Below are 27,373 nucleotides of genomic sequence, written 5' to 3' on the forward strand. Positions count from 1 at the left end.
TGCTCATCCATCATTACTTGTTTGTGGGAGGGGATTCTGTGAAGGACATTGCTGTAGGAAGTAAACCTGCTCCCCTGAAATGCAAATATGTTGACAATCACATGTTTTGCTTTGAAACCTATTGCGATTTTTGCTGCTGCACCAACAGTTCTCTGAAAGAGATGTTAATGGTTGTCTCACTTTTCTACCAGTGTTTTCTGTGTTCCTGTGTCAAAAGAAAAAATTTCTGCTACTGTGCTTTAATATGTAACATTCAGCACATATTCAGCAGGAAAAACAGATTAATTTGGTCAATTGTGTGTTGACTATTCTTAGTTACCTTTTTAATTACTTACTCTTAACTAAAATCTCAACTTGGCCAAAACAAACATGACAGAACAAAGAGCCAAAAGCACACATATTTTCATAATTCAGTGTGTTTGACATCGTTCTATAACAGCCAGACAACTGCACTCTGGACTGAAACATTACAAAATTTTGTTCTTTTCCCCATATCAGTGTCAATTCATGCAGTGCTTTAAGCAAGTGGATCCATGCTCTTGAGCACTAAACCAAGTCTCAGTGTTCAAAAGTAAACATATTAAAGTCTCCCCTGTAGAAACCCCTGATGTGAAACAAATTGGAAATCAAATACAGCATTGTTTTCTATAATAAGAAATAATTGATCTCTTTTCAGAGCTGCACTGAACTGGTTAATAGTCATCATGTTAGGAAAGTGCCAATTTCCACAGCTTGGGGTATGTGTGTGTATGTGTAATTATTTCCTAATCAAAAATGCAGTAATATAATATCATGTACCAAAGAGGCTACTTACATGTGTGCTGAATCTGACTTTGTTTCTCTTTCTGCAGGCCATGTGGCTGATGTTGCAGACGGATGAGCCCGAGGACTTTGTCATAGCCACTGGGGAGGTCCATAGTGTCCGTGAATTTGTGGAGAAGTCATTTAAGCATATCGGGAAAACCATTGTGTAAGTATGATAGCAGCCACAGGTTGAACATTTCCAGCCTGTTGCATTTGCTGTGTTAGAGTATTGTTTCTCTACATTCTTTTTTCCCCTCACTTCTAATTTTGTAACATGTGAGACCTTATGGGCATGAATGACCACCACACCAGATATGTCTAGTGTTGCTCTCTAGACCATAAGAAAAAAATGTAGGCGGGTACATCTTAATTTTTTATTCCAAGCTCTCCCATTCACTCCCCATCTTGGAGGACAGATGCCCCTCCAAAGATGTTAGTACCAGGGTGCTGTTCATCACCCTGCTGCAAGAGGGTTTTTTCTGCCTGATTCTCTATTTTGCATCCCCAGATCCCCACAGTCCTGCTCCCACCCTCTGCAATCTCAAGAGGTGACACCTGCCAACCCTGTTCTTTCCGCATGACAGCCCATCAGCCACACCACAAGGATTATGTAGCAACCCACTCTACATTCCTATTAGTTCTTCTCCTACTAAGCCATAAAAATGTTGAGCAGTGGGTGCAGAATGTTTACAATGCATATTCCACATACTTTGATTGAAAATACAAAATTCCTTCTCAAGGCCATATAATAAAACCAGGATGGCTTGGTGAGCACTTTCTGTAATTTATATTTTTATTGTTTATTATTTTTTCAATTTCCCTCCTTCTGTATCTTCTCTGGGCCCCATGCATCAACATACCGATCTCAGCTGGAAAAGGGAGAGGAAAGCCACAGGCTCTTCCATGACGCTAGCGCCAGGGCTGTTCCTCAGGCCATCAAAGTCACTTGTGCAGCTGGTGAACTTTTGACAGGGCCAATAAGTTTTACTTGGGAACAAAAACTTGACAAATTCAATAAATATGCAGAAGTGCACAGATATATACAATATTATTTGAACAGCCAGTGGGTGGCTGGGGAGGTAATAACATTTTCTCCTCAATGAGTTTTAAGTCTGGTTTCAATTTTTGGCATCAGCTTCCAGAAAAAATTCTGATGGGGGAGAGAGAGACTGTATAAATAGAATTTCTAGCCCAAAAGCTCAGTTTTGGGAATAAGTTTCTCTCCATATTTTTAGCATCTCTTGATAGTGAGATGTCCCTGTATGATCACACATTGTCCCATATACCTTAACAGTAGGTAGTAGGAGCTCTAGTAATTGCTCTTTCTTTTTTATTTTTTCTACTTTGTCTATACTTTTGCTTCTTGTGTTTATAAGCTAATTCTCCCTAGTAAGCATTAATACAAATATGATGTGGATTCAGTTGCTCCATATAAGCAAAAATTCTTGTGATTTTGAGAACTATTTTGTCCCTGTCTAGTGTTGCTTGCAAAAGCAAGAATGAATGTTTGTTGAACATTTTTTTTCATTTTTATTACCTAATATTAGAAACTGAAACATTAGCTGAATGTCCTTATTTGCAGATATTCTCAACATCGCAGTTTCTTTTGATGTCAATAAATTTATCCATTAGTTTAAAATTAAACTCTCTGCTTTGGTGTTGGCCTAAGAGCTCTCAGCATTTTCCAAGACTGACAGCATGTATTTTTTAGAAAGCAAATTAAACCCTTGAGAAAACCTAAATAAAAGAACAACACTTACACAAATAAAAGTGAAAGTACTTTTATGAATAGCTTCTGTTATAGAGAGGATATTAAAAGCTTACTTTAGATTTAGTTGGTCCTAACACACAAAATTTTGTGTCCTGTTTGTTTAATTTTTTGCTCGCGTATGGCTCCATATGGTGGACTGCATATCATTCATGTTGGTGATTACTGCGGTCAGTGTTTGGATTGAATCAATCAGTCACAAGTTTCTCTCTCAGGGAAACTTTACAGTATGACTCCAAGTGATGAGGTAGGGCAGGTATTTTGTGTGTACAAAGGCATATTTGCATTTTTTTTACTATTCAGTAAAAATAATGTTCAAAAATTGTGTAAGAATCCACATGACATCTAGTGACATGGATTTTTAGGAACGTAAATCACTTTAGAAATGGGGCTTGGCCTGCTAATCCCCATAGCTCTTCTGAAATTTTTCTTCACTGTGAATAAGTTATTAATTCCTTAAACCATTTACAGGTGACGTATAAATAGCTATACATACTGAGGTGACATTCTAGGTGCTAATGATAGTTTCATTGCTGATCATTTTGGCAGTGGTGTAATTCTGATCATTTTAGATATAGTCTAGCCAGATAAACCAGCCGTTCATTCCCCCTGATCCCAGGGTGGGTGTAGTGTCACAACAGACCCACTACTCGTCCTGTAGCCTTCTTTCAAATTGCACTAGTTGTAAAATATTTCTCAGGATTTAGAAAGTTTTGTTAAGAACCTCCATAATTTTTCTAGGTGTCAGCTCAGCCTATGCTTTTGCAGCACACATAAGTTCCCTCCTTACCCTCACTGGCTTCTTGACCAGCAGGCTGGTAACCTTTCACATTCTTTGAAACCCCCAAGGGCTTTGTACTCCCACCTCCTCCAGTTTGAATATATCTTCTTCAGGGAGCAGATTGCCAGCAAAACCCTCCCATTTAGCATTTTGGGACCCCACTGGTGAGTCCCACTGATCTGTTTCTTTACAATTTGTGAGGCATCTAAGAACCTGCACACCAGAGTGCAATTGGTAAATGAGTTCCTGCAAGGACAGCTGCTTTCTTCCTATCTCCCTTCCTCAAAGTTTGGTTGAGTTCTTTAGCTGTTTGGTGGGTTTTTTGCAGGGTTGCAGGTATTACGAAATTTTGCAATCTCAAAAATTTATCTGGGAAATTTCCAGCATCCCTTTCTGCTGCTGTAAGTGATGGCAAACCTTCCCATTATTGCTGTACAATGCGCCTTTCAAAATTGATGGAATGGTGGAGTAAATGGCCAGAAGGGATGTCGTGGCAAGCAGCAGTTGGCAGAGCTCATAGCACATCTGAGAACAGAGGGCACACGTGCAGGGGCTCTTACCCATCCCTACTTTGTGTTTTGGCAGGGTAAGTTGCAAATGTAACAAAGTCTTAGCTGTCACATCTTCATATTGCAGTAGAGACAAGGAAGAAGAGCAATCCTGGCTGCCCCATCAACCAGCTAAAAATATTTATTTTAGCTTTTTAGTTTTTTGTTTTCCTAACAATTCACATTAACTTATACAGCTGAAAATCCAGGACAGCCTAAAAAGTCTTTCCAAGAAGATAACATAATACTCTGTCACAGCCAGTCATTAGCACATCAGGACTATGTCTTCTAGCCAAAATAAGAGAGAGAGAAACTTTACTACATTTTTGTAACTAATGAAATGTACAGCTGCAATAAGACTGATTCTCTCTCTGAAACAGACTGTAAAATGTACACAGAGGTTTATCTACCTTGTGTGGTTTTTTTCTTCTATTATTTCTTTTTCAAGGAAGAAATTTCAAATTATATTTATATAGTCCTCTGAATCATTCAAATTCAGTCCTTTGTACTAACAGGAAAGCCTCAGAGCTACAAATATTTTCCCCCTGTAAGGATTACACTTTTTTTCTCTTACTTTCCCTTCTACTTATTACTAATTAAGTAGTACTTGGGGGAAACACTTCCCGCCTATAATTTGAAGTACAGCAGGGTAAACGAAACAGGCAAACGCTTGTCTTGACTAATTTTCTGTCATTAATCTTATTAAATTAGAACAGGATTGCAAAGATAGCCTGAAACCACTACAGCACTCAGAGTTCTTTGCAGAGTGTTACAAAGACTGTTGTCTGCAAATGTGGAAAGAAAAAAAAAGAAAAAAAAAAAAAAAACAACTGTTCAAGCAGTGGAAAGATTTATTGTGTTTTTTATTAATATAAAAATACATGCATATTTGTTACAGAAATATTCATTGCTTCCAGGATCAGAATTAATTCAGTAAAAATTAATATTTTACTCTAGTCATTTGGCTCTACATACAGATTTTACCTTAACTAACATGCCAGTTGGTCTCATAAAAGATCACCCTAAAAAGGGGAAGTTTGCAGATAAGCTGTAAGGTCTAATGAGGTGAACTACTAGCAGAAGTGGAGCAGTGGCCTCTTCAGTGACAGTGACGGCTGAACTGAAATTGAACTGAAGGAAAGGGGTTTTTCTGGATCGTGTTTTTTTCTTTTTACCTTAAAATGGAAGATTGGGTTACAGAAACACATAAATTTGACAGATTGCTGTAAGAATGGAAAGCCAACAATATGTTAGTAATGGTGCTCTGTGGGGATGTGGAAGAGGAACCATCGAAAGTCATCATCAAAACAGCTGCTCTTTCCAGGTCTGGCTGTCTAGTGTTATGTGTTGTATTTAGCAGCTCAGGAAAATCAGAAGCTTTCAGATGAGGAGGAAGGGAACAGAATCTCATACAGAAATTGGAAGCATTTTGAAGAGTGATAGCTGAAAGGAACCCAGCCAGGTTGACAAAAAATGCTGGCCTGGGTGAACCCACACAAGCAAGGATCCTCACTTAGGACTGCACCACTTCTCTCACCATTCTCACTGTAGAGTATGTGTTTTAGAGGGGCATTTAACCCACCTCAGCTGGAGAATTAACTCTTCCAGTTGAGCAGGCTTTTATTACTTTCTTATTGATACAAGGTTTTATCTGTAGGCAGACCTAATAACTGCTTCAGAACTCAAATAAAGGTTTGAAGACTGTAACAATTTAATTATCTGATTTCATACATCATAAGAGGTATGAGAGTTTCTCCTATAGGAAGACTGGGTAAGAATTAAATGTGATCTTTCATGGCAAATTCCACTTTCTTTCCCCCCTGCCCCCCCAGTGAAATGAAAATAGTTCTCACAAATGCAATTTGGAAAAATATCTGATTTCAGGTCAGATGGACTGCTTTGTTTCTCTTCTAACCTCCTTTTAAAGAAAGAATAACTTAAAAAGAATTTTTAAAGCCATTCTGAAAGAAAAAAAGATCCATTCTGAAAATGTCAAAGCATCTTTTATAGATATTATTAATATAATTTTGTTTCAGGTTGACAGTAATGGAACTTACTTGAAACTAAAACTTTTCTTGCCAGAATGTTTTCATTTTCACAGAAACATTAATATACTTTGAGAAAACATTTTCTTCTCAACACCAACTTTCACAATTTGGAGTAAAGGGGTAAGAGCTTCAAAAGATTTTCAATGAACTAACAAAAAGAAAAAAAAATTAGGGAGCCTAGCATGTATTCTTTTTTAAAGTCTTGTAATGTGGGGAGTCACAATTCAGATTTTTGAAACTTCAGCTTGACAATGCTGGGAATGTAATAACAACAATAGCGTTGTTTTAACTGTGTTCCTTTAGTCAACAAACACTGAAGACCTGATTCATCAGAGCATTTGAAAAAAATTTTAAGTACAACCCATTATGGTAGCATATTTGTGCTTTAGATTTAAGCACAAGATCATGTTTAAGCAATCCCTATATCCTTGATTGCTTTGATGCATCAGAGCTGCTGGCAAGGTTGGTGGTTGAGTTGGTGGCAAAGGAACACATGAAGAGTCATATTTAAAGTTTCCCTACAAAAGATTACTTGCAAAATACATTAATGGTATGTTATATGGTGTCAGTTTTGCTGTTCATAAAGTGCCAGAACAGAATGAAGTGCTTTGACTTAATTGTGTGTGTAACAGCAATCAGGCCACAAATCTGAGAAGTCTACACAAATGGTATCTCATATTAGGTGTGGAGGAAGAGCAAAATTTTCCTTTAAAAATTTTATTTTTAATTAATTTCTTGTTGATTTTCAAATGTGAAAATATATTGGCATATATTTGATTTAAAAAGTATATGTGATAGTTTTATTTTCTGTAAAGAGGCTGAACAGCTGTAGCTACTAGTGGTTTTGAATATTTTTTAAAATTATATCAGTTCTGTTTCTATGTAAAGATCGAGAAAGGAGATGAAATGCCTATATTTGTTCAGTTTATCTGTGCTTTTGTGAAAGGTTTCATTTTTAGTTGATTTCACCACCTCAAAAATATATGTACTTTGCCTTGTTTGCTTCTCAGTTACAGCCATTCAGACCATTTGGTCCATTGCAGTGCTATTCCCACCCCACACCCATCTCAATTATTCTGGCTCCCCTGTATCCTTCCCTGCCCACCTCACACCCCCCAAGGTTGGTACCCCAGCTCTTTGTCCTCAGAAAATCCTCTACACCTGTGGATGTTTCTATAGCTTGAAGTTTGCTGTCTTACTGAATAGTTATAAAAAATGAAAGAGAATTGGAATCTTCAGAGTTGAAGACGAAAAGGAGCATTCATCCCTGCTAATAATAAGTATTATAACAGTAGTGATCTGCAGATATGGAATTAGCCTTAAATTAAATGTAGCCCATTCCTCTGTAAATCCAGAGTGTAAAACCTCTTGAGGTGAAGAACCTTTTAAACAAGTAAACTTGCACATGCATTTGAAATGTGATTAACTTGGTTTTATGGACATTTCTGAGGTCAGTGATAGTAGTGGTATCCACCAGAGTTGGCAATGACTATTGTCCTAAGTAGTCCCAAAGCACATGTCTCCAACAGCAAGGCATTCGATGTGGAAGCATAGATGTAGAGGGCATCAAACCCACTTTATCAGTAGCAGATGTGTGATCTCATGCATCCCTCTCTGGGTGCAGAGTGTTCTGGCATATGGGTGATGCCATCAGCTGTCACAGCAAACCTGTCCTTTACTTCAGTGTGTGGGTGAAGCTCCCCAGTGTGGGGCAGGGAATGGTCTTGCTGTAGAGGCTCATTGCCTGCAGGCTCCAGGACCAGCATTTTGTGAAAAGCCTACACTAGGCCAGCAGACACCTGCCTGGAAGCCCTGGGCTTTGATGCTAGATGGGGGTTGAGGGGCATCCACTCCCCATTCTATATAAATTTAGTCCAGCTCTGATTAGCCAAACTTTCTTTGGCCAGGGATCATTTGCATTTCCCCCAAGTTACACAAAGCTGTTTTCTTGCCTACTTGGGCATCCACCCTAAGGATCAGAAAGCTGGGTAGTCCTTGTGGCTGGAGCTGTCTAAAACCACAGCGACGTGAGGGTTCCCTGTGCCTCTTCCACTGTGCTCATGCTTCAGGATAATCTGGCATTACATTTTCCAGTTAACAATTCTGACTGCTGTTTGACTATAAATTAAAGAGGGTTTTGGTGAGGTTTTTTTTTTCCTTTCCTTGTTGTTGTTAGAGGAAGAGGAGAGGGGGAGTTGGTTAGCGAAATGGATGCTTGCTCTTGGTGTCAGGCTGGCTCCCGCACAATCCCTTTTATCAGTAGTATGGTGTCCCCAGCTGTGAGTGCCGAGGTGCCGGGAGTAATTAGAAGTGCAGCTATCAAATGCTACTTTGTTCGCAAAGAGAAGTACTTTTTTTCCTTGTGAACTTTTCACATTACTGGGCTGAACAAAACGGGTGGAGATTTCTTCTTAAGCCATTTCTATTGTTATATAACTTTGATAGCGACATTAAGTGAGTCTTTACTGGCTCGGCCGAGCCTTCTGGAGCCTGTTGGGTGTTAAATGGGGTTCTCTGCTCAGTGACCTCCAACAACAACTGACGTCTCCTGATCTAAGCACTTCCTGTTGTTTTACTGGTGACGGTTAGTTTTCTATTAAGCTCATTTGAGTCCTGCACATTTTTACCCTCTGCCCTTTAAAGGGAGGGACTAATGTTAGTTTTGGCTTCTGAATGAAAACTTTGCAGTCCAGGCTTCAAACAGAGCAACTGCAAAAAAGAAAGAAAGAAAATTTAAATTATAAATCATCTTTAACATCATGGCATGACTATTAACAGCTGACTTCACTGTGTCTATTATCTGTTGGAAATTATTTCAATGTGAAGTGTTCCCAGTGTCAAGCATCCTGCAGGCTTTGCTAGTCATCCAAAAGTCATGAGCTGTGCTTAAAAAATCGTGGGATTTAGAAACTAGTAATAATGCATATTTGGTATTTCCTTCTGCCTTTCGGTGTTTTAACCTTCATGGGTACACAGAGGTCACATTTTCAGACTTTCCTCCTTAGCCCTCAGGGCTAGAAACTGAAAAATGAAGACTGAGATTGTCAAAGAATTAAATTCTTCTAGGAGCTTCGGGGGGGGCGGGGAGCAAGGAGAAATCAAATCTGTGACAAAATCCCAAGAGTTGGCAGTACAATTAGTAAGTGGGAGGTAAGGGGCGCTTTTTTTCATTGCTGGTGACTGAGGCTAAATAGTCTAAATCACAGTGCTCGATTTAAATTACATAGATTTTACTTAAACACAAAAAAAAGTAAAGAATTTCATCACTACACTTGTATGCCAAGCTGGTTCAGAGCCTCATGATACATAGAAAAGCAAAGAGAGGATAGAGTTTCGATCATAACTCTAGATTTTGTGCATTCAGTGGATTAGGTTTGATGCACCAATGTACGTTCCTACATTGTTTTGAGAGGGAGCATTGTCCTCAGGCTTCCAGGCTGCAGGCTGGCCTCTCCAAAGGCAGAGCCAGTCACCCACCACACTGTTCCTCTTCTGCCCCTCCCGAAATTTTAGACTAGGACAGTTGCTAACAAAATGGTTCACAGCGCAACCAGCTCACATAAATTACAGCAAATTGCAGCCTGTTCAACACATATGAAACTAATTTGAACAAAGTAGCTGGCTTTCAGCTCACAGGTAGTAAGTACTGTTTACAGTACATGTATGTGAAGTGCCATTGTCAAGCTAGGACTGAAAACTCAAGAACTGTTTTTGTTTTGGTTTTCCTAGTTAAGCACAAATTAAATTATGCAGCTTAATGCTATTCAAACAGAGCTTCATGTCCATAAAATTAACAGATTAAAGAGTTCCTGAAAGTATGGCCAAAATAGAAGTATTAAAAATATTTTAAGAAAACAATTTTGAATCTATCCACAAATGAAAAACCTCACTGTCATATTTATTTGCAGATACATAAAACATTCTGAAATCAGGATGTTTTATTTTCCCCTAGCATTATGTGTTTAATTTGGAAGTCCTGTATTTTAGACCTTCCACTGAATCAAAAACCAAAACAAAGAGACTTCAAAAGCCATTGTTGCTCCATTCAAGTCTAAGCTCTGCCTTTGTTCCTATAGCTAATGAGTTTATACTGTCCTGCAGGGAGAATTGACACCAGCCTCAAGTAAATGAAAGCAGGCCAAATGTTGGTAAGATCAGAGCACTAAAGTAATTATAGGTTGATTAAATGTTTATCTTCTTTACAGGTGGGAAGGGAAGAATGAAAATGAAGTAGGACGATGCAAAGAGACGGGCAAGATTCATGTGACAGTCAATCACAAGTACTACAGGCCAACTGAAGTGGTAAGAAAATGCCCTCTCTTAGCTTTGCAAATGAATAATCCAATCACTCAGCCAATAAATTGCTGCATTTGGCCAACAGTCTGTGAGAAATGCTTAATTGTGCTCCTGCTGCCAGCTTTTAGAGCTCTAAATTAGCCTGCTTGTTGGCCCCCTCACAGCCAGCTACCTGGGAACAAGCAGGCAAGCAGGCAGGCAGGCAGCACTGCCCAGGAGGAGCATGTTTGCTGTGACACAGAGATGCTACTCTGCTTCAGTCACCCTCTCTGAATGGGAGAGGGGATGCTTAGGGGGTTGAAACATCACCTTATGGGAAACAAAACAAAGTGTAAACCAACTTATTATTCCTTCTGGTCTTGAATGGGCATGTAGTCATCTCTCCTCCAGCTGCAAGAAGGGAAAGCAGAGGAAGGTGGGCACTAATAATCTTGATTTTTAAAGTACCTCCTTCTGTGCCTTCATGACAGTGCTTCAACTCCCTCCAATGAGTATCCCCTGTTCATCTTAGATCTTTGTAACTATGGGTACCACAAAGTGCCCATTTTAGAAGTGCATGTGCACTTTGTTTTCTCAGGTGTTTTGCAGGGTCCCACTCAGTAAATGCTGATTTGCAGAACACCTCTTTACTCCCAGGAATGCCTCAGTGAAGTCTGCTAGGGGTGCTCAACCAGCACATGCTGCTGCAGGACCAAGTGACTAACCCCTGTGCTCAAGTTGCCTAATGAGCATGCTAGGAGAGGAAAAAAAAACCCAACAATATTTCCAAGCAGGATGGTGGCAACACACAGAAATGGCACAGGACAAAGCCTGGTTTCTGGACACAGGGAACAATAGCCCCAGTTGTGCGATGTGGGAGTGGGTGTGCCCAGGAGAGGATGTTGTCTCCTAGGGAGGGTAATATGAGCCCCACCGGCTGCTGATGCAGCATCAGCTGTCAGTCTGTCCGTTCAGAAGTGCTGGCTTCAGCTACCTGATTCAAGCAAGGTGTGATGACAGCACGTTTGTCTTGACACAGATTGCAGGGTGGGAGTGGGGAGCTGTGTGTGTGGAAGTGGACGTGGGTTCTAAAGTGGAAATTCAGAGGGGAACAGAGACTTTCATGTTATGCAAAATAGGGCTGAGCCTGCGTATCAGAATCAAACACTAGGAAGTCATTAAGAGCTGTCCATCATTCTGTGCTTTGGTAAGGTGTCAGGATGATAAGGAGGACACAGAGACAAAAGGACTTGCCAAACAGGAAAAGGACACTTGACCCAACAGATCTGTGCTTTGTGAGACCCACTTTCCTGCTTTGTCATGCCTCTTACTAACAAGTACATATTCACTCCTCAAAATTCATGTGTAATATGTAGCTATTCTGAAGCCCTTGCTGTAGTTCCCCCTTATTCATGTGCTCAGACATTTTCTACTGGAATAGTGGTGTCCAGGGTCTTCTCTCTGTCCTTATTGATCTCCTCTTGGTAACACAATTTCTTTATTTTAAATTCAGCTCACTATGCTCTTGTCCATTTTGGGACAGTGAATAAGCACAGGTCCCTCAGAAATGCTCGTGCAATTGCTGGTGAGTCCATACATGAGTATAGGGATGTATTCAAATACAGAGTGGAACGTGACCTTGAAATAGCACTGCGTATAAACTCAGATAGACATCTGGTGCTCATCTGAAATTATCTGGGCCACCTTGCCTTGGGCTCCCTCTCTCTCTTCCACTGCCCCCATCTTGCCTGGTGTTTAACACAGTCCCTATTTGGTTCCTGTGGAACCCAAGAAGGCTGTGAAGCTGCTCAAGCATGATCAAGGTAGAATCACAAAATGGGTTTTGAAGTACCTTTGTAGTAGGGAATATGCAGATAATTTGTGAGCAGACTCCTCTGTGAAGGGATGTGACATCCACTTCCAGTAATCAAAGTTTCCTTTTTAGACCATCTCAGGATGGGTATCCAGAATCACTTTCACTTTTTTTTAATTTTGATTTTATTTCCATTCCTTATCAAAGGCAGGCAAACTTCTGTTTGTTTCAGTCAGGGAAACACATCTGTGCAATTCCAAAATGCCAGACCAAAATCCAATCCATTGTGACAAAGTGAGAAAAACCAATGAGAGAACTGAAATGAACTGACGACACGTGTCCCTTCCCGCCACCCTCACCAAGACCGCTGAAGGCAAGAAAGCCTCAGGTTGACATTTGGGAAGGAGGCTTAGCCAGATCAGTTAACAGGAATTCTGCTGTTGAATCCTGGCTGACACAGAAAATCTGATGCTCAGATTTTCATGTCTTATTTGGAAACATTTCTGTCTGTCTGTGTCTCTAAAATTTAACATGGTATTCTGGAAAGTGAAAATAAATATAATTTAATCTTGTGTACAGTCAGTTCTGACAGTGCCAATACATTCATTTGAAAACACATTTGTTTTCTTCAGTTAGTGATCCCTGGGGTCAAGGCCTCCCATTGAAAAGCTTAGCTGTACTGAAGAAGAAACCTTGAAATGTGAGACTGTCTTCTGGTCAAACTAAGTAGACCCTTTGAATGCCTTGACTCTAAATCTCTTCACTCTGCTTTTGACTGCTTTGGGGCCCCCTGATATTTACTGTCCTTGGGAATTGTTTCTGCTTAATGCTTCTAATGCCTGTCTCTCTCCTTCCCTCCTTGCATCTTGCCAACTACAAACCTATCGGTATCATTTCTTTCAGCTTATATTGAATTCCTATCAGCATCTTTTCTGACCCTTCTTAATTGTATTTGGAGACTCTAACCTGCTGCAAGGATTGGGGAAAAATTATTACTTCTGCCTTTCTTAAAATCAGGAGTTTTCACAGGAGCTTCATGACAAGTTTGCTTGTCATACTGAACTTGATACACTATGAAAGATGCTTTCATGCATTTTGCAGGCTTTTTTAGCACATGGCTAGTAAGGTCATATTTTATACTCATTTGCTGCCCTAGGCATGTAAAGACAAGTTTCCACTACAGTTTACTCACCTGTAAAAATGTAGATACCTCAGAAATGATCTCACTAGTCTTTTCTACTTTTGTTACAATCAGAATGTTCATATTATAGGCAGGCAAATTAGTCCATACTTGGATTTAAATGATCTATTTGGCATTCACAAAAATGTTAAAATTAATTTTAAATTTCTTTTAAAAGTTAAAACCAAAATTCAATGAGCCACCTCAGTCAGTTGGAAACAAGCAGCCCTGCAGCACAGGATGTTGGATACATCAGGTCTCTCAACCCCTGAAGTTGGGTAATTTTTAGAGAATTAGGGCCTGTCTTTAATTTTCTTATCTTTCAGCAAGATATTACTGTTAATTTGTATGCAGAAATTTCCCTCCAAGAATTGCACAACTGCTTCTGATCAAATTAGGACCATTAAGGTGTTTGAGTAAAATTGCCTCTTATTTTTGCATGGCAGATATTAAGCTAACAGTTCTATAGGAGTTTGCTTCATTTCATTGCCCTTTCCTGCAACAATGAAGATTAACTCCAGATCTCACTGGTCGGTCGTGTCATCACAGAACTTAAGATGTATATATCTCTCAGTTAGGAGTTTATGTTACTTTCTAAAAGGGAAATAAAAAGAAACCTTTCAACCATATGTAAATGTTTTTTCTCTGAATCTAATTCTCTGCGTTACAGGGAATTCTTCCCCCTCCCACCTCTTTCTGCAGTTGTCCTACAGCTTGCCTAGGATAGGAACTGCAGGCTGTATTCGTGCATCACATTTGTTATGGGCTGGCATGGATGTAACTCTGAGGATGTACATACATCAATGCAAATATCATTCCTTTAAGCAAGCCCTGGAAACTCTGTCACAATGTGATGCTAATACTTAAGCAGTCATCTGGCCTCTTATTATTCTTCTTCAAAGAAAAAAGGGCATGCTAACTTGCTAACTTCTTCCTTTTGTTATATGCCTTAAGCAATTACATATTTTTCTCTCAGTCCTTTCTAGCACTGATATAAATGAAACTCCATGTAATGGTTTGGAGAAAAAATTCGTGGTGGTGTCAAAAGATACTTCATCCTCCTGCAATTATTTCTTTAAAACTGTTGTTTCTAACTCCTAAGAAGTTCTGCATCCCTCCTTACCAGGTTGTTTACTTTTCAAAGGATTGTTTGTTGTATCTCAAAATCTACATATATAAATATATAAGAAATTTCCCAAGTCTTCTATGTGTTGCTTACACCAAACTTTACATTTTTACGTAACTGCATTTGGCCTCAGTTGCCCTTTTTCCTCCTTGGATTTAAGCAGGATGGCTTTAAATTTCAGTCTCTTCAGATGTTTTTTAAAAATTCAGCTCTATGTTTCCTATGTTTCATAGGATTCCAGTAAAAATTCCTTGGGGCATATCACATTCTCCCAAAGTCAGCTTTCTTAAAGTCAAAAACATTTCTGAACTCCTCTAAGTGTTCCTGCCCTAAAGAGCATTTAGAGTATAATGAAACCATGATCACAAAACCCTAAATGCCCCACACTTCCACTTTAGTTTTCATACAAGCTTCATTTCCTACTCTTAAGTTCAGAACCTCCTGTGACTGCAAGCTGTTCAGATGTCTGCACAAGGAAACACGTGCTTCCCTTCCTCAAGGATCTTTTTGCTCATCAGTGTCAATATGTGGCCTGTATTAATACCCATGAAAATGAAATGGGAGCATTCAAGGAAGAATAATCTTCAGATTATTTTCCTGTCTATTTTCCTCACTAGCAGCCAGGTAAAGGAGTTGGAAGTTGTCATAATTCTGACAGTCTCTCTTATCTGTTTTTTTTTCCTCCTTATTCTGAAAATGTACATTTAACATCTGAAAACTACTGCCTTGGTAAATGATTACTTCTGTTGTCCTTAATTCTACTCCAAGCTGACTTTGTTGCTGTGTCAGCAGATGGTCAAAATGTTTATATCTTTCCTTACTTCAAACTGATTATCTCTGCATTGTTTTACCACCCTCTTCCTTTTATTTGCCCCTCCTGCTAATAAAACCTGCAGTAGATTTTTGTTTGTCTGTTTGTTTTAGTTAACACCTTACATATCAGGCATTTCAGAGGTAGCTCTGAAAACATACATTTAACAAGGTAAAATAATTAGTAGTAATTTGTCTCTGTATAGCATCTGCAAGGCACTGAGCACTTAACATATTTTAAATGTTTCTCAACAAGCATGTGGAAAAGGTTTTTAAAAAAAATAGTATCACTGCATTTCTGCTTCTGAAACACATGTATGGCAGAGCAGACTGATCATGCTACTCAAGTGAGATCATGAGGCGGCAGCAAAGTCAGGAGGAGAGCCTGATGGCGTTCTCTGCTGCTATTCCTTGTAGACACAACTGTTCCTCCACAGGTAGTTTTCTACTTTTTTATCTCACTCTGATTTTGTTCATCTTAGTTGTTCCTTAGATGATAGGAAGATTATTTTTGCTATCCAATTTTCCTCTCAATATGTCACCAAACCTGAAAAGATTCATCAGGCTCATGTTCAGTCTTGCTCTACGTCTTGTTTAATCCTCTTAACAGACTCTTAGCAGGAGCCCTAGCTTACCTCCTTTCTTATGGGAGCAGATACCTAATATGTGCCCCTCCAACACTCCCACACACATTTCTGACTTTTTGCTTCATAACTAGCTCATTACATCAGTATTAGAGAGGCACATCCAGTAAAGGAATCCCTCTGGACACCACTGTTTGCAGTCCTCATGTGCTGTGCTTTACTCGTTTGCTTCTCTTTGCGTCATCCTGCTCCTCCTCTGCTGTGCCTCCAACAAAATATTTCTCTGGCAACTTCTACAGCTGGCTCAGTTCCCCTTCCTCCTTCACCACCTCTTTCCCTGCTGTCATTCCTGATGTTTTGAAACCAGCCATGTGTCATCTGTGACCTTCACATCACCATTGATCTTCCTGAGAACATCAGCCTGTCTCTCTGAGTCTGCTTTCTGATCCCCTAATACCACAACTATCTGACAAGACTAGCCAGAGGAAGAGGGTGTCCTTACCTCCTGGGGTCTGAGTTGGAATGCTTTTTCACCCTGGGTGTTGCACCATATGTTCATTTACAAGATGAGTAGTTTTTCTTCAGAAAAGTTCAGCCTAGCTGAAGAAATCTCTGACTGACTTTGGGCAATGCAATTTTCCACTCTAGGTGGGTAAAAGAGATTGCAACCCCATTGAAAACCTAGTGTGTAAAGATAAAGCTGTCATCCAGGCAGAAGGGTTGGTAGTTTTAATTCATTGCTCATTTTTCTAAATGCTGTTGACACATAGCAATTAGTGGCAATCTTGGATGTGACAGATCCAGGCTCAACTCCTGAAAACAGATTTGTAAATTAAACCTAGGTGACTAGAGGATTAAGGCTGAGGGAGAGGTGAACGAGGATAGAAGTCTGTTTACCTCCTTAATTAGGCCCTGATTCAGCCAAGCATCCAAGCAAGTGCTTCACTTCAAGGGCATGAATAGTTAATAGGGACAGTTTCCATACTCGGAGCTAAGAGTGTGCTTACGTGCATTGCTGCATCTTAATATGAAGCAAAGCAATTCATCTGTGATGGGAACTGAGATGGCCAGCCCAGAAGTTTGTGGGAACTCAGGAGGTGCCAGCTGATTCTTCTTGTTTACCTGCCCCATCATACCTGAGCACAGTACTTGGGAGCAGAGATGCTGAGATAGCTCAAGACAGTTTCTTTAGCCAGGTTGTCTCAGGGTGGCTTTGCAGGCAAGAAGGGATTAGATCAAGTTCATGCAGTTTGTAGTTTTATCCAACTGCTCCTGCAGTGATGTTTCCTGCCCGTAATTCTTCTCTTGCTTTCCTGGCAGTGGGGGGTCTTACCACCACCTCTTCACTTATTCATGTTTATTCATGCACAGAGTCTCTCTTTATCTCACCTTTTATGCCGTTGCCTCCCCTTTCTCTTGGCTTGCCATTTGGCCTCCTCCTTCCCCTTGTTATCTCTGTCATCTTACCCTCATTTGGACCATCCCTTGTTTTCTTATCACTGCTGTCCTATGCCTGCCCCATACAAACACTCCCTGTGCTCCAGCAGATGTGGTGGAAAAGGCAAAGCCTCTGAAGGGAGGTGGGAGAAAGCCTGGAGCAGGCAAAAACCATGACAGAATTCGGGACTCAGGCAGCACCAAAGACACATTTGTCACAACTGCCAAGTACTCCCTCCTGCCAAAGGTCTTCACCACCTACAGCCTATTCCCCATTTCCTACAAAAGATCAGACATTCAAAAGAGCTGAACTGTTGCTCAGACCACATTTTGGAGTGCCCAGTGAGACTGGAGTACTGGCAGAGTGGCTCGGCACAAAACTGTTCCCACCAGGGCTTTCTAAAGACCTTGGTGTCAGAGGTGGTTGAGGTCACTTATGGACCTGATTGCTGGTTCACATTCAAAAGTGAGAGCATGTCTGAAGATCTGTCTCCCTTTCAGAAGCTGTTTATTTTATTTTACAATGGGATTTTAAAAGTCAAGAAATATGTTAACAATACTGTTCACATTTTGACTATTTCCCACCACGTTGTAACCTTTTCTTTTAAGAGTGCTGTGCCAACTCAACTCTTGCAATAGTTTTAGAATGGCAGCACAGAACCGTAGATGACATGATTTATATGAAAATAAAAACGGCTTTTGAATACAGAGGATATGAGACAGAGGTGAGGTTTCCTTCAGCAAATCTGGAATTAAGGGCTAGACTCCTGTCTAATTTCTCGAGCCTTCGTAAAAGCTTGCCTGCCTTCAGCTGTTTGTATTTTATTTTATGGGTGAGTGGGTGCACAAAGGAAGATGACAGCCACAGAGTGTTCGTGTGTTTCATCTGAGAAGCCATGAGATGGTTTTAGTATTGTTAAAAGCAGCTTCTGCTGAGTTTTGGTCAGCAGATGCCTTGACATCAGCCTTTTCATCATGAAGTCTTTCAGTCAGTGGTTTGCTGGGGGCATAGCTGTCTCAAGCCTGGGTATGCCATGGCACGTAATACTTTTCCTGCTTGAAAGGTGGTACTTCAAGCCACTGACTCTCAAAATCCTATGCCACCATCTGCAAAATATGTATCAGTGTTACTTTGGTACTGCTGAAGACATTATCGGAGTGAGTGCAGTTGTCACTCTGAGGGACACCCCAGGGCAGTGTGAAAGGGCCATATGGACAAAGTTAGGAGAAATGCATAAAGAGGTAGCCAGTTCTGAGGAAGCAAGAAGGTTTCAGGGTTTGTCTCCAAAAGCTTTCATTTCATATTTTTCAAGTGTTTCACAGTCAAAAAATGACAGTAGGTTTCTTTCACTTTCTTATTTTATTTCTTTAGCTATTTGAAGTTTATTCCCCTAGAAAATGTGGAATGTTTTAACTGTACTTATGGAAAAAAATGTCAAAAAGTATTCTGCTGAAAAAAAACCCCAAAAGAGAACAAAATTGGCTTTTCAGGTTTTCTAAGGAAAGCCTAATTTGGGGGGCAGGAGGGTACTTTTCTGGGGTAGTCAGGGTTTTTTTTAGATTGATCCTAGAGGTCTTCTGTCTCCCCCAAAATATCCATAAGAAGTTTTTGGTCAGACTGGTATCTCTGTCCTTCACCATTTACAGTTTCTCTCAAAGGGGCAAATGGTTGAAAGGAAGTGGAGCTTTGGAAGTGGTTGTTTACAAAATAAACAAACCTTCACCTTTCCCCTCTATCACCTTTAGAATCATCATTTGTAAATTAACAACTTCATGATGGAGGCATGAAGAGGTGGGACTTTTGTTATTGTTGCTACCCTGTGATGATGATGTGATGAGTGCTTTACCATCTTCCATATCTTCTTGTCTCATCTTTGTGTTCCACTAAAAACCTATAGCAATGATTCTGACCTTATCAGAACTTAAGAACATTTTACATTGTTAACTATTTTTTAGTATCCTTAATACTTGCCTAGTGTTCAAGGAGAGCTTGTATGGTTGAGTTGAAGGGGAAATTGAGCCTTGTAGATCTAAACAAATTTTTAAAGTTTTTTTTGTTGCTGAATAAAACCCCAGAAAATTATCTCTGTGGCATAAACATCTACAGTATCTGTCATGAACCAGGAAATGGATCTTCATGCCCATCTTGGATGCTCCCCAAATTGTCTGATGTCCCAGCTGGATGGGTGAAAGAGGAGACAGTAATTATCTGCAGGGCAGGGGAGACTTAAACATTAAAGAGCTTTATGCCTAGGATCAGCTGGAATTTTCGCTCATTCCTCACATATAGCGTCTGAGCTCACCAAAGCAGACAATATGAAAAATATTAACAGGATTCAAGAAGACATTAGTAATAGATTAAGAGTGCATACCTCCCTTGCAAGACTTCTTTTTTTTCTTGATTTTTTTTTCCTTTCAGCCAGAAAAGTCTAAAGGTGAGTAGGTGAAGTCAATTTTAATAATTCACAGACGATAATACATCTATTTCTCACTTGACAGAGCTAGTGTTTAAACTATTAGCATTGTCTGGCATAACATAAAACAGGATCAGTCACTCATCCCTTTGAAACATCTAACCTGGCCTCATTTAAATTTCTTCCTTCCAGCTTTGCCAGTACATTTTAATAGTCTTGGTAGAGCTCTCAGCTGACTTGTGACTTCAGACTTTATCTACTGGGTTGTGGTTAGGAATGGAGTAAGACAGCACCATTCCTCGTCAGCTTTTTCTGTATGCAATGACACAGAAACCTCAGTGCTACAGATAGCCATTGAAATTCAAAACAGACCACTTGACTGCTGAACAGAAATGAGTTTTTAAATCAGATTTTCCTTTTGGAACACTCTTCTGTAATTTTTGATAACACACTTTTTTTTTCCTTCCTCCAGATTGCTGAACTTGTACTACTTTGCAGTCATGCTTTGTATTGAATAGCTGTAAGGGGAAAGATGGATTAACAATAATGAAAACAAAAAAAAATGTGTTTTAAAATAGGACGCCTGCCTGTTTTTTTACAGTAACCTGTGACAAGTTCATGTTTATAATTCACTACAGCTGTTACCAAGTTAGTGCTTTGCAGACCTTAGTTTTACAAATTTCCAGATTGGGTGGCTAGGAGTTGAATTGCTTTTGTTTTCATTTTTTTCTTCTGTTTGACCCATAAAATACCACACTTCCACCTTCTGATTTAGATAGCAAAAACATATATTAAAGCTTCTTTACAATAACAAAGACTTCTGACTAAAGCAATTGGCTCCCGCTATAGTTTTCCCTTAGATAACAGTTATAAATTTCCAAACCTCTAATCTTTGGCAGCATTTCCCTCTTGATCCTAGTTTCTGTTTCCATGTGTTGGGGTAGATTAAAAAGTGGGTTGTGAAGGTGAAATTGGAAATAGAGGAAATGTGAGGTTTTAGGAAGAGCTCAGGTGAGTGATAGGGCCAGGTTTGCTCTGTGCACTGTTTTCATAGCTATGAAACAAAGTCCACTGGGGCCTCTTCTTATACTGAAGTGTCACCACAGATCACATGTTGTGACATTTGCTCCTCACTCTAAACAGTTCTTCTGTAGTGCTAATCCTATAAGGCTACCACAGTCTTTTATCCTGCACACAGTTGGCTGAAAGGGCTTGCAGATGAGCATCCAAGGTAGTATTTAGGTGTTTTTCCTGACCTTTCTTCCTCTGTCTCCACCCCACTGTGCTTATCAGTATTATCTCTGTATTTCACATATTTGCTAAATGCCTTCTGGATGGCTTCTAGGCTTAAAATAAAGACCAAAATTAATCTTGACTGATGAAGTGAATCTCAAAAGAGTCAGGCAGCTCAGGCACTGTAAACAAAAAGTTGGCATAATTAGAATCTGACTAGCCCTAAAGGTAAGCCACCCACATCTATAATAATTCAATAACTGTGTGGCATAATGAATGCAAGGGCAAGGTGGACATGGGAGGAAAAACAGAAACACGGGAAGGTGCATTATTCACAACAGTAGAGATTCACAACAGTGAAGACATATGTGCACTTGAAGAACAGCCAAAGGGAGCTGGTGATGGATGACAGGCAGTTTCTGTGCTGGAAAGCTCACAAGAAGTATTCTTATTTTTGCCTTCTAGTATTAGCGACCACAATTAGTTCTACTTTGGCTTAACTGCTGTATGGAGTTTAAAAAAAAAGACATGATTGACTTAATTAAGTTCTTAAATATGGATTTGTGAAGGATTTCCTACTCCAGACTAATGCGTGGAAAAATTATCTTTGATACCCTTGATAGCATAGCTTGCTATGACTGCAAATACCCTGGATGCAAACATCTGCATCCAGCAGCTCCTTCAGCTAGTGATCCGCTTTCAGAGGAAGCAGGTGTCAGGGCCATGGTTGCTGGGGGGAAACTTCTGGTAGAAACCATCCATGTGCACAGGTACGTGGCAGTTGATGTACTTGCTGTGTTTTTTATGAGGATCAGCCAGAGTTCATCAAATGGGCATTTTGTACATTGACATACAGACAACTGACTGGCAGGTCTAGCTACAGCACTGCGACAACACAGACAGGTGCCATTCATGTATCTGGGTATGACTTACCAGGACTCTGAGCTGGGAGGGACCATTTAGAAATGTGACAACGTGGCTGGAGTCACTGTTGCTTTTGGCTGGGACTGCCAAGAATTGTCCCCTTTATGGAGGTAAGAGGAAAGGGTCTGCTGAAGGGATATACACAGCGGTCAGAGGAATTTAATCAATAATTCATTTTCCACACACCAATGAATGACAGTGACTGCTAGAGACAGAAAGATCTAAATGCATTAGATGTGAATGCTTCCTTGGTTTGTGTATCAAGTTCTCCCTTGTTACTGACTACTTTTTTTCTGTAAAGTCTGAAGAAGTTGGGTTGTCCCTCAGGTCTTCCAGTGTCTTTTTTAACTACCGAGAACTCAGCTTGACACTGTTTGCAGTTGCCAATGAGCAAAACTTCACAAGACATAATATATTGAGAATGCCCTCAAACACTGGGTGATGTGAAGGCTTTCTCAGGGATCCTGTCTAACCTCTCAAAGACAGTTCCAGAGATTGGCACGCTCCAGCAGATGTATCACACCTGTGTCTCTCTTCCAAAAGGTGTGAGTAAATTGTTGAGGCAGAGGAACTTTATATGAAGTTCCTCTACAGGAAAATGTTCGTTTTGGATCAGGATTCAAAATGAATGAATATCCAGTTAGAATTTTTTTAATTTCCCTTTCATTCATTGCTATCAACCGGCAAAATTTTGACCTTCTCATAATAAGTACCATCTAAACATTTACAGTTATCTCTGTAGAAATGCACTTTGAAGAAAGGCATTCTGTTGATATAAATTATTTTAACACGGGCTTTAGACATTAGAGAGATTCCTGGATAAGGAAAGGGAGAGTTAGACTTTTCTGTAAGGATACCAATTTAAACTGTAATGCAAATGTGAAGAGATGACTTGACAATGCACTGGTGGAGGTAAACAGACTCATTTCTGTGGAAAGGGTGTTGACAAGCAGTGATTTTTGGGAAGCTTCCAGACAGAGTCCAGACACTGACTTTAGGGATTTAGGCAATATAAAAATGATTATTTAAAAAAAAAAAAAAATTTACATCAGCTGTTCCTGCAGTTTTTTCTTTTTTCACATACTTTTGTTCTATTAAACATTTCCAGAAACACTTGTACAGTTAAGCCTAGCACTGTGAAAAGAACTAATATACTTTTTTGATAGACTTTTCCTGTGTTGCTTTTGTGTCAAATCAAGTACGTTTCAGCTGCAAGTTTAGGCTTCTTCAAAAAAAAGAATACATGGGGCCTTGAGCCTGACAGACCTCATGTGGACCTGAACTAAAATGATCACATTGAATATCATGTTGGTAAGTAGCCTTTCATATTCACATGGCCTTAGGCATAGATATAGAGATGGCTCCCTCCAAAACTAAGTTCCAGGCATGCTGACAAAATCATTTGCTCACGTTCCAAATATTGTTTTGCTTTGGTTTGTTCTTATCCTCCAGATTCATTTTTATTTTGCCTAATAAGGTGATGCTTTGGGGAGGGGGAGCTTGCAAACATTCTGTTTTGTTGCTTCTTTTTTGCCCGTTCTACAAAGCATCCCATTGATCACCGCTGCAAAGAAAGCAAACAGATTCCTCTTTTTGTACCTTCATATCCTTCCTGAAAACTTTTGTTGCCCTCAGAAATCACTATACTAGTGATGTGCTATGATTTCTTGCGCATCCTGATGACTACTGTTGTTGGTTGTTGTTGTCTCCTCACACTGCCCTGTATCTCTATTTATTTGTGTTCCATTTCATGTGCTGAGGGCATGTGCATGCAACTTGACCTAATGAGTTAGATTGAGTAAAGGAAATAATCTAGTGACAAGGGTGTGAAAGGCTTCGGTGCAGCAGCAGCAGCAGGGTAAATTAGCTCATACAAACCCCTGTGTTTGTCACAGTAGCAGTATGGCTTCATGTTGTTAGCTAGTTCAATAATGTGCAGCATGGCTTGGATTATGAACATTTTGTGCAGGAAAACTTGTTTTGGTCCTCGTTTGCAGCACAGCTAGAGCAGGAAGATCCTTGATGATGGCAGAGGGTTTTTAGACGCAAATTGTAATAACCACCATTACATATTTGCTAAGATTTTAGAGAAACATATGTGGGAACCTGTTTATTACATCTGTTAAGATTCTGACCCATAAATGCATATTTCCACCTGCGTTCAAAAGTTGAAGCAAGCATAACCACCCTAGTTCACTGTCTGGGTAACAAGACAGCTTTTCAGTGCCCTGAGACCCAAGGAGCTCATCCTCTTGCTGGAAACCCCTTGGATACCATCTTTAAAAGTTTTACAGTATTTTTATTAGTACTTCCCACTCTTTGGTGGATCAGTGGAAGCCTGTTCTGAAATTTTAGGCCCTTCCTTCTTTGCATTAGAGTTTCAAATTAAGGGACTGCAACTGTAAACTGTACTGACACATTTTTTGAGTATAAAGCTCTCATGTGCCTGCAGTTAAAGGAAGATCCAAAGAAAATGAGAATATCTGGCATATAGCTGTGGTCTCCACTATCAGCTCATTAGCCAATTTTACAAATTTAATCTTCATGCAGAAAAAATGTTATGATGTAATGATTTGTTGGCTAGATCACACAAATGTTATACTGGTAACTGTGTTACTATAAATTTCAAACCAGTGTGTATTTTCAGCAGTTGCAAGGTATCTTCACAACCATTACTGGTGGCGTACTTTAAAAAGATGTATTTTATATTCAAAATTACTAAAACATTGTAGGAGGTAAATATGGTTTCATCCAGCCCTTATATGGATTGTATGGCACCTATCTTTTTCTTCTTTGAAAAAGATGCAGTTAGTATCTAATAGATCCAAATAGACCTATCCTGTAGTTTTTTTCTACTAGAAAATAGAAAAACCAGGGTTAGGGATCAGACGGTTTAATGTCACTGATTTGCTATGTCCCCTTGAGTAAGTTATATACACTTTCGGATGCTAAGGAGTCAGAAAGTTTTGTGTAGAGAGTTTTGGAACTCATTTGCATTTGTACTGTGTCTTTCTTATACTTCTACATTAAAATGGGCTTTACAAGGGAAGTTTATTATTATCAAACTACTTGAGCAAAGGCTCAGGTATCAGCTTAATTCTGCTACTGGCACGTGTCACGTGGCGATTGTACAGTATTTTTGCAGGACTAAATCTTATCTCCTGTCCTGTTTCTTCTCACCATGTGCTTGTGCACAGGGTGACTATACCTCTCTATTGAGATACATTGTCTTCATACTTGTTATACTCCCTAGCCTTCCACTTAACTCTCTGTACTGTGATCATCTAATCACTCATCTTCCTATATCATCATTAATCATTCCAGTATTTTCCTTCCTCTTTTCCACAACTGTCTGTTATCACTCAGTTCTGCCTTTTCAAATGCATTTAGACATTTTTACTCAGTTACATCTCTTTAGAGGTAAAATGCTTCTTTCACTTAATGCTTTTTTTTTCCAAAAGAAGTATGAGGCTCTTGCCCCAGAACACAAATTCCTCACTCCCATTACTCCCCAGTGCCTACTGCTGCTCTCTGCTTTTGTTGCCCAGCTAGCAGAACATGCCAAGTGTCTTCTCAATCTTTCTGCAGAAACAGAACTTTAGGTTTGATTCTAGGAGGAGCCTTTTAAAAAGATCCTAAAGAATCCCAGGTTGTGCTTACCCAGAACAAAAGCAAAAAAGCACATGCCTGGAGGTACAGGCAAAAAAAGAGGAGAGAGTCCAACTTTTTGATCTTTTTTTTTTTCCAGATATTGGTAAGGAAGTGAAACAGAACTTGATTTGGTGTTCATTCTTGATGAGATGCATGTGCCGTGCACATACATGTGCTTTCTCTCTTTCTTCTCTGTTTAAATCCCATTTAAACAGTGGTCGGTGACTGCTGGGAGTTGTAATCCATGTGCAACTCTGTCATGAGGCAAACACCAGCTGGAGGGACGGCTCTACAGAGCAGTCTGCAACCAGTTGAGTTGCTGAGGAGTCATAAAAGAGGGAAAAGGGGGTTCACGAGAACTCAGCCAGTGCCTTTTGGAAAGTGTTTCTTACACTCTCTTAAGAGCTACAAAGTCTGTATCTTGTATAGTTTCTTATGCTTAGCCACAGACAAGATTACAAAACAGAAAATGACAGAACTTCACAGCCAAATTGGTACTTTCTCAGATTTGTTTGACAAGGTATTTCACACAGCTTCAGAGTAGGCTGAAAGCACCTATACAAATCTGCTGTTTACTACATAGAAAGAAAAACAAAATCTTCTGCTTTTTATTGAAATAAACATTTTTTCCCTGCCAGAATCACCAACAATGTGAATATTTCTCCTTGGTTCTCTACTTCTGATACGTCTTTCCATTACCCATCTCTAAAGTTCCTGTCTGGGTGTATTTGCAGAAGGTTATCTAAAGAAGCACAGATGTTTAGAAGTTTACTATTCTTTTAATTAAATAATGTATTAGGGTATATTTATAGTTTTGCTCATTCAGAGCCATAGGTTAACAACTCCTGTACTCCAATACTATTGAGTAATTGCCCAGAGCACTATCCTAACACTTCTGTAAAACAAAGCGCTAGGGACTGTTAGTGTAGAAAACTGTAGAATTTTATAAGGGAATTTTAATAGGGAGCACTATTAAAAATAAATACCTCTGTTTATGGGTATTGGCTAATGATTGGAACACTAAAAAAAGATGCTAAGCAGGAACAGCTTCAGCAATCGAAAAGATAAATGACAACGGATAATTGTGAGTGGTGAATATATCATAGTTGTTATTACTGATTTTTCCTGCCTGCTTTCCTTGGTGTTATGCTCAAAAATAACAAAGTAATTGGTATCTGTGTTGTAGCAGAGCAGGTCTAGGGAATATTTGATGATGCTATGTGTTATAACCTGGCTACAAGGATATTTGGCATCTTTGGCATCTTTGAATTAAGTACATCCCGTTATTTATGCTTCCTGCTTGTAATCTTTTGCCAAGGTGCTGCGCTAAAAGGTCAGTGAAATGAGAACCTTGTGAACTATTGTTATCAGGAAACGAGAAGGTAGCCTCACAAATGGTGTACATCCTCTTAGGAAAATATGTTGAATTGACATGGTTGTAAGTTGTGGGCTGTGAAACAAATCTCTTAGCACTTGACGTACACTACAAATGGAGCCATTTGTTCTTGAGGTGAAATTGATTTTAATGTACTATGGTGCTGGTGCCTGTCATAGACTACCTTGCAGCATACAGAGGCCAAAGAGGTAAAGTATGGAAATGATCACAGCCAGGTGGAGCCTGAAATCCTGGCCACAGCCTTCAGTGGAGCCCAGGTTTCATTTGCATGGTGTATTTTCACAAAAGGGATCCCACTGCCTGAAGAGTGAATGCTCTCAACAAAATGCTTTATGCCCCTCAGCGAGGGTTTTCAGTGGGGTGACTGCAAGGGGAGGGAATGGGAATCCCACATCTAGGCCAGGTAAGAAAGGGAATTGTAGTCACAATGTCTTTTCTTTTGTTAAGGTAATTTGAAGAACCCCTCCCACATACACACACTGTCCTGTCCTGTCAGTTTGTAAACCTTTGCCTCTTCCCTCTGCTTTTTTTCTGATGAAATACTGGAATTAGAAGGCTTATGAGTATCACTGTACAGCTGC

The 27,373-nt window shown here is 39.7% G+C and overlaps 1 protein-coding gene across 3 annotated transcripts in view; it reads left to right on the forward strand.

Moving 5' to 3' along the window:
• Positions 1–27,373, forward strand: part of GMDS (GDP-mannose 4,6-dehydratase) — a 424,244-nt gene that overhangs the window by 340,393 nt on the left and 56,478 nt on the right. For all 3 annotated transcript variants that reach the window (XM_074827095.1, XM_074827104.1, XM_074827112.1), the window contains 2 exons: positions 852–970; positions 10,155–10,251. In XM_074827095.1, coding sequence (XP_074683196.1) covers positions 852–970; positions 10,155–10,251 — 216 coding nt within the window. The remainder of the gene's footprint in view (positions 1–851; positions 971–10,154; positions 10,252–27,373) is intronic.

Source organism: Strix aluco, chromosome 1 (genome assembly GCF_031877795.1).
Source record: "Strix aluco isolate bStrAlu1 chromosome 1, bStrAlu1.hap1, whole genome shotgun sequence".
In the NCBI taxonomy this organism is placed as follows: domain Eukaryota; kingdom Metazoa; phylum Chordata; class Aves; order Strigiformes; family Strigidae; genus Strix; species Strix aluco.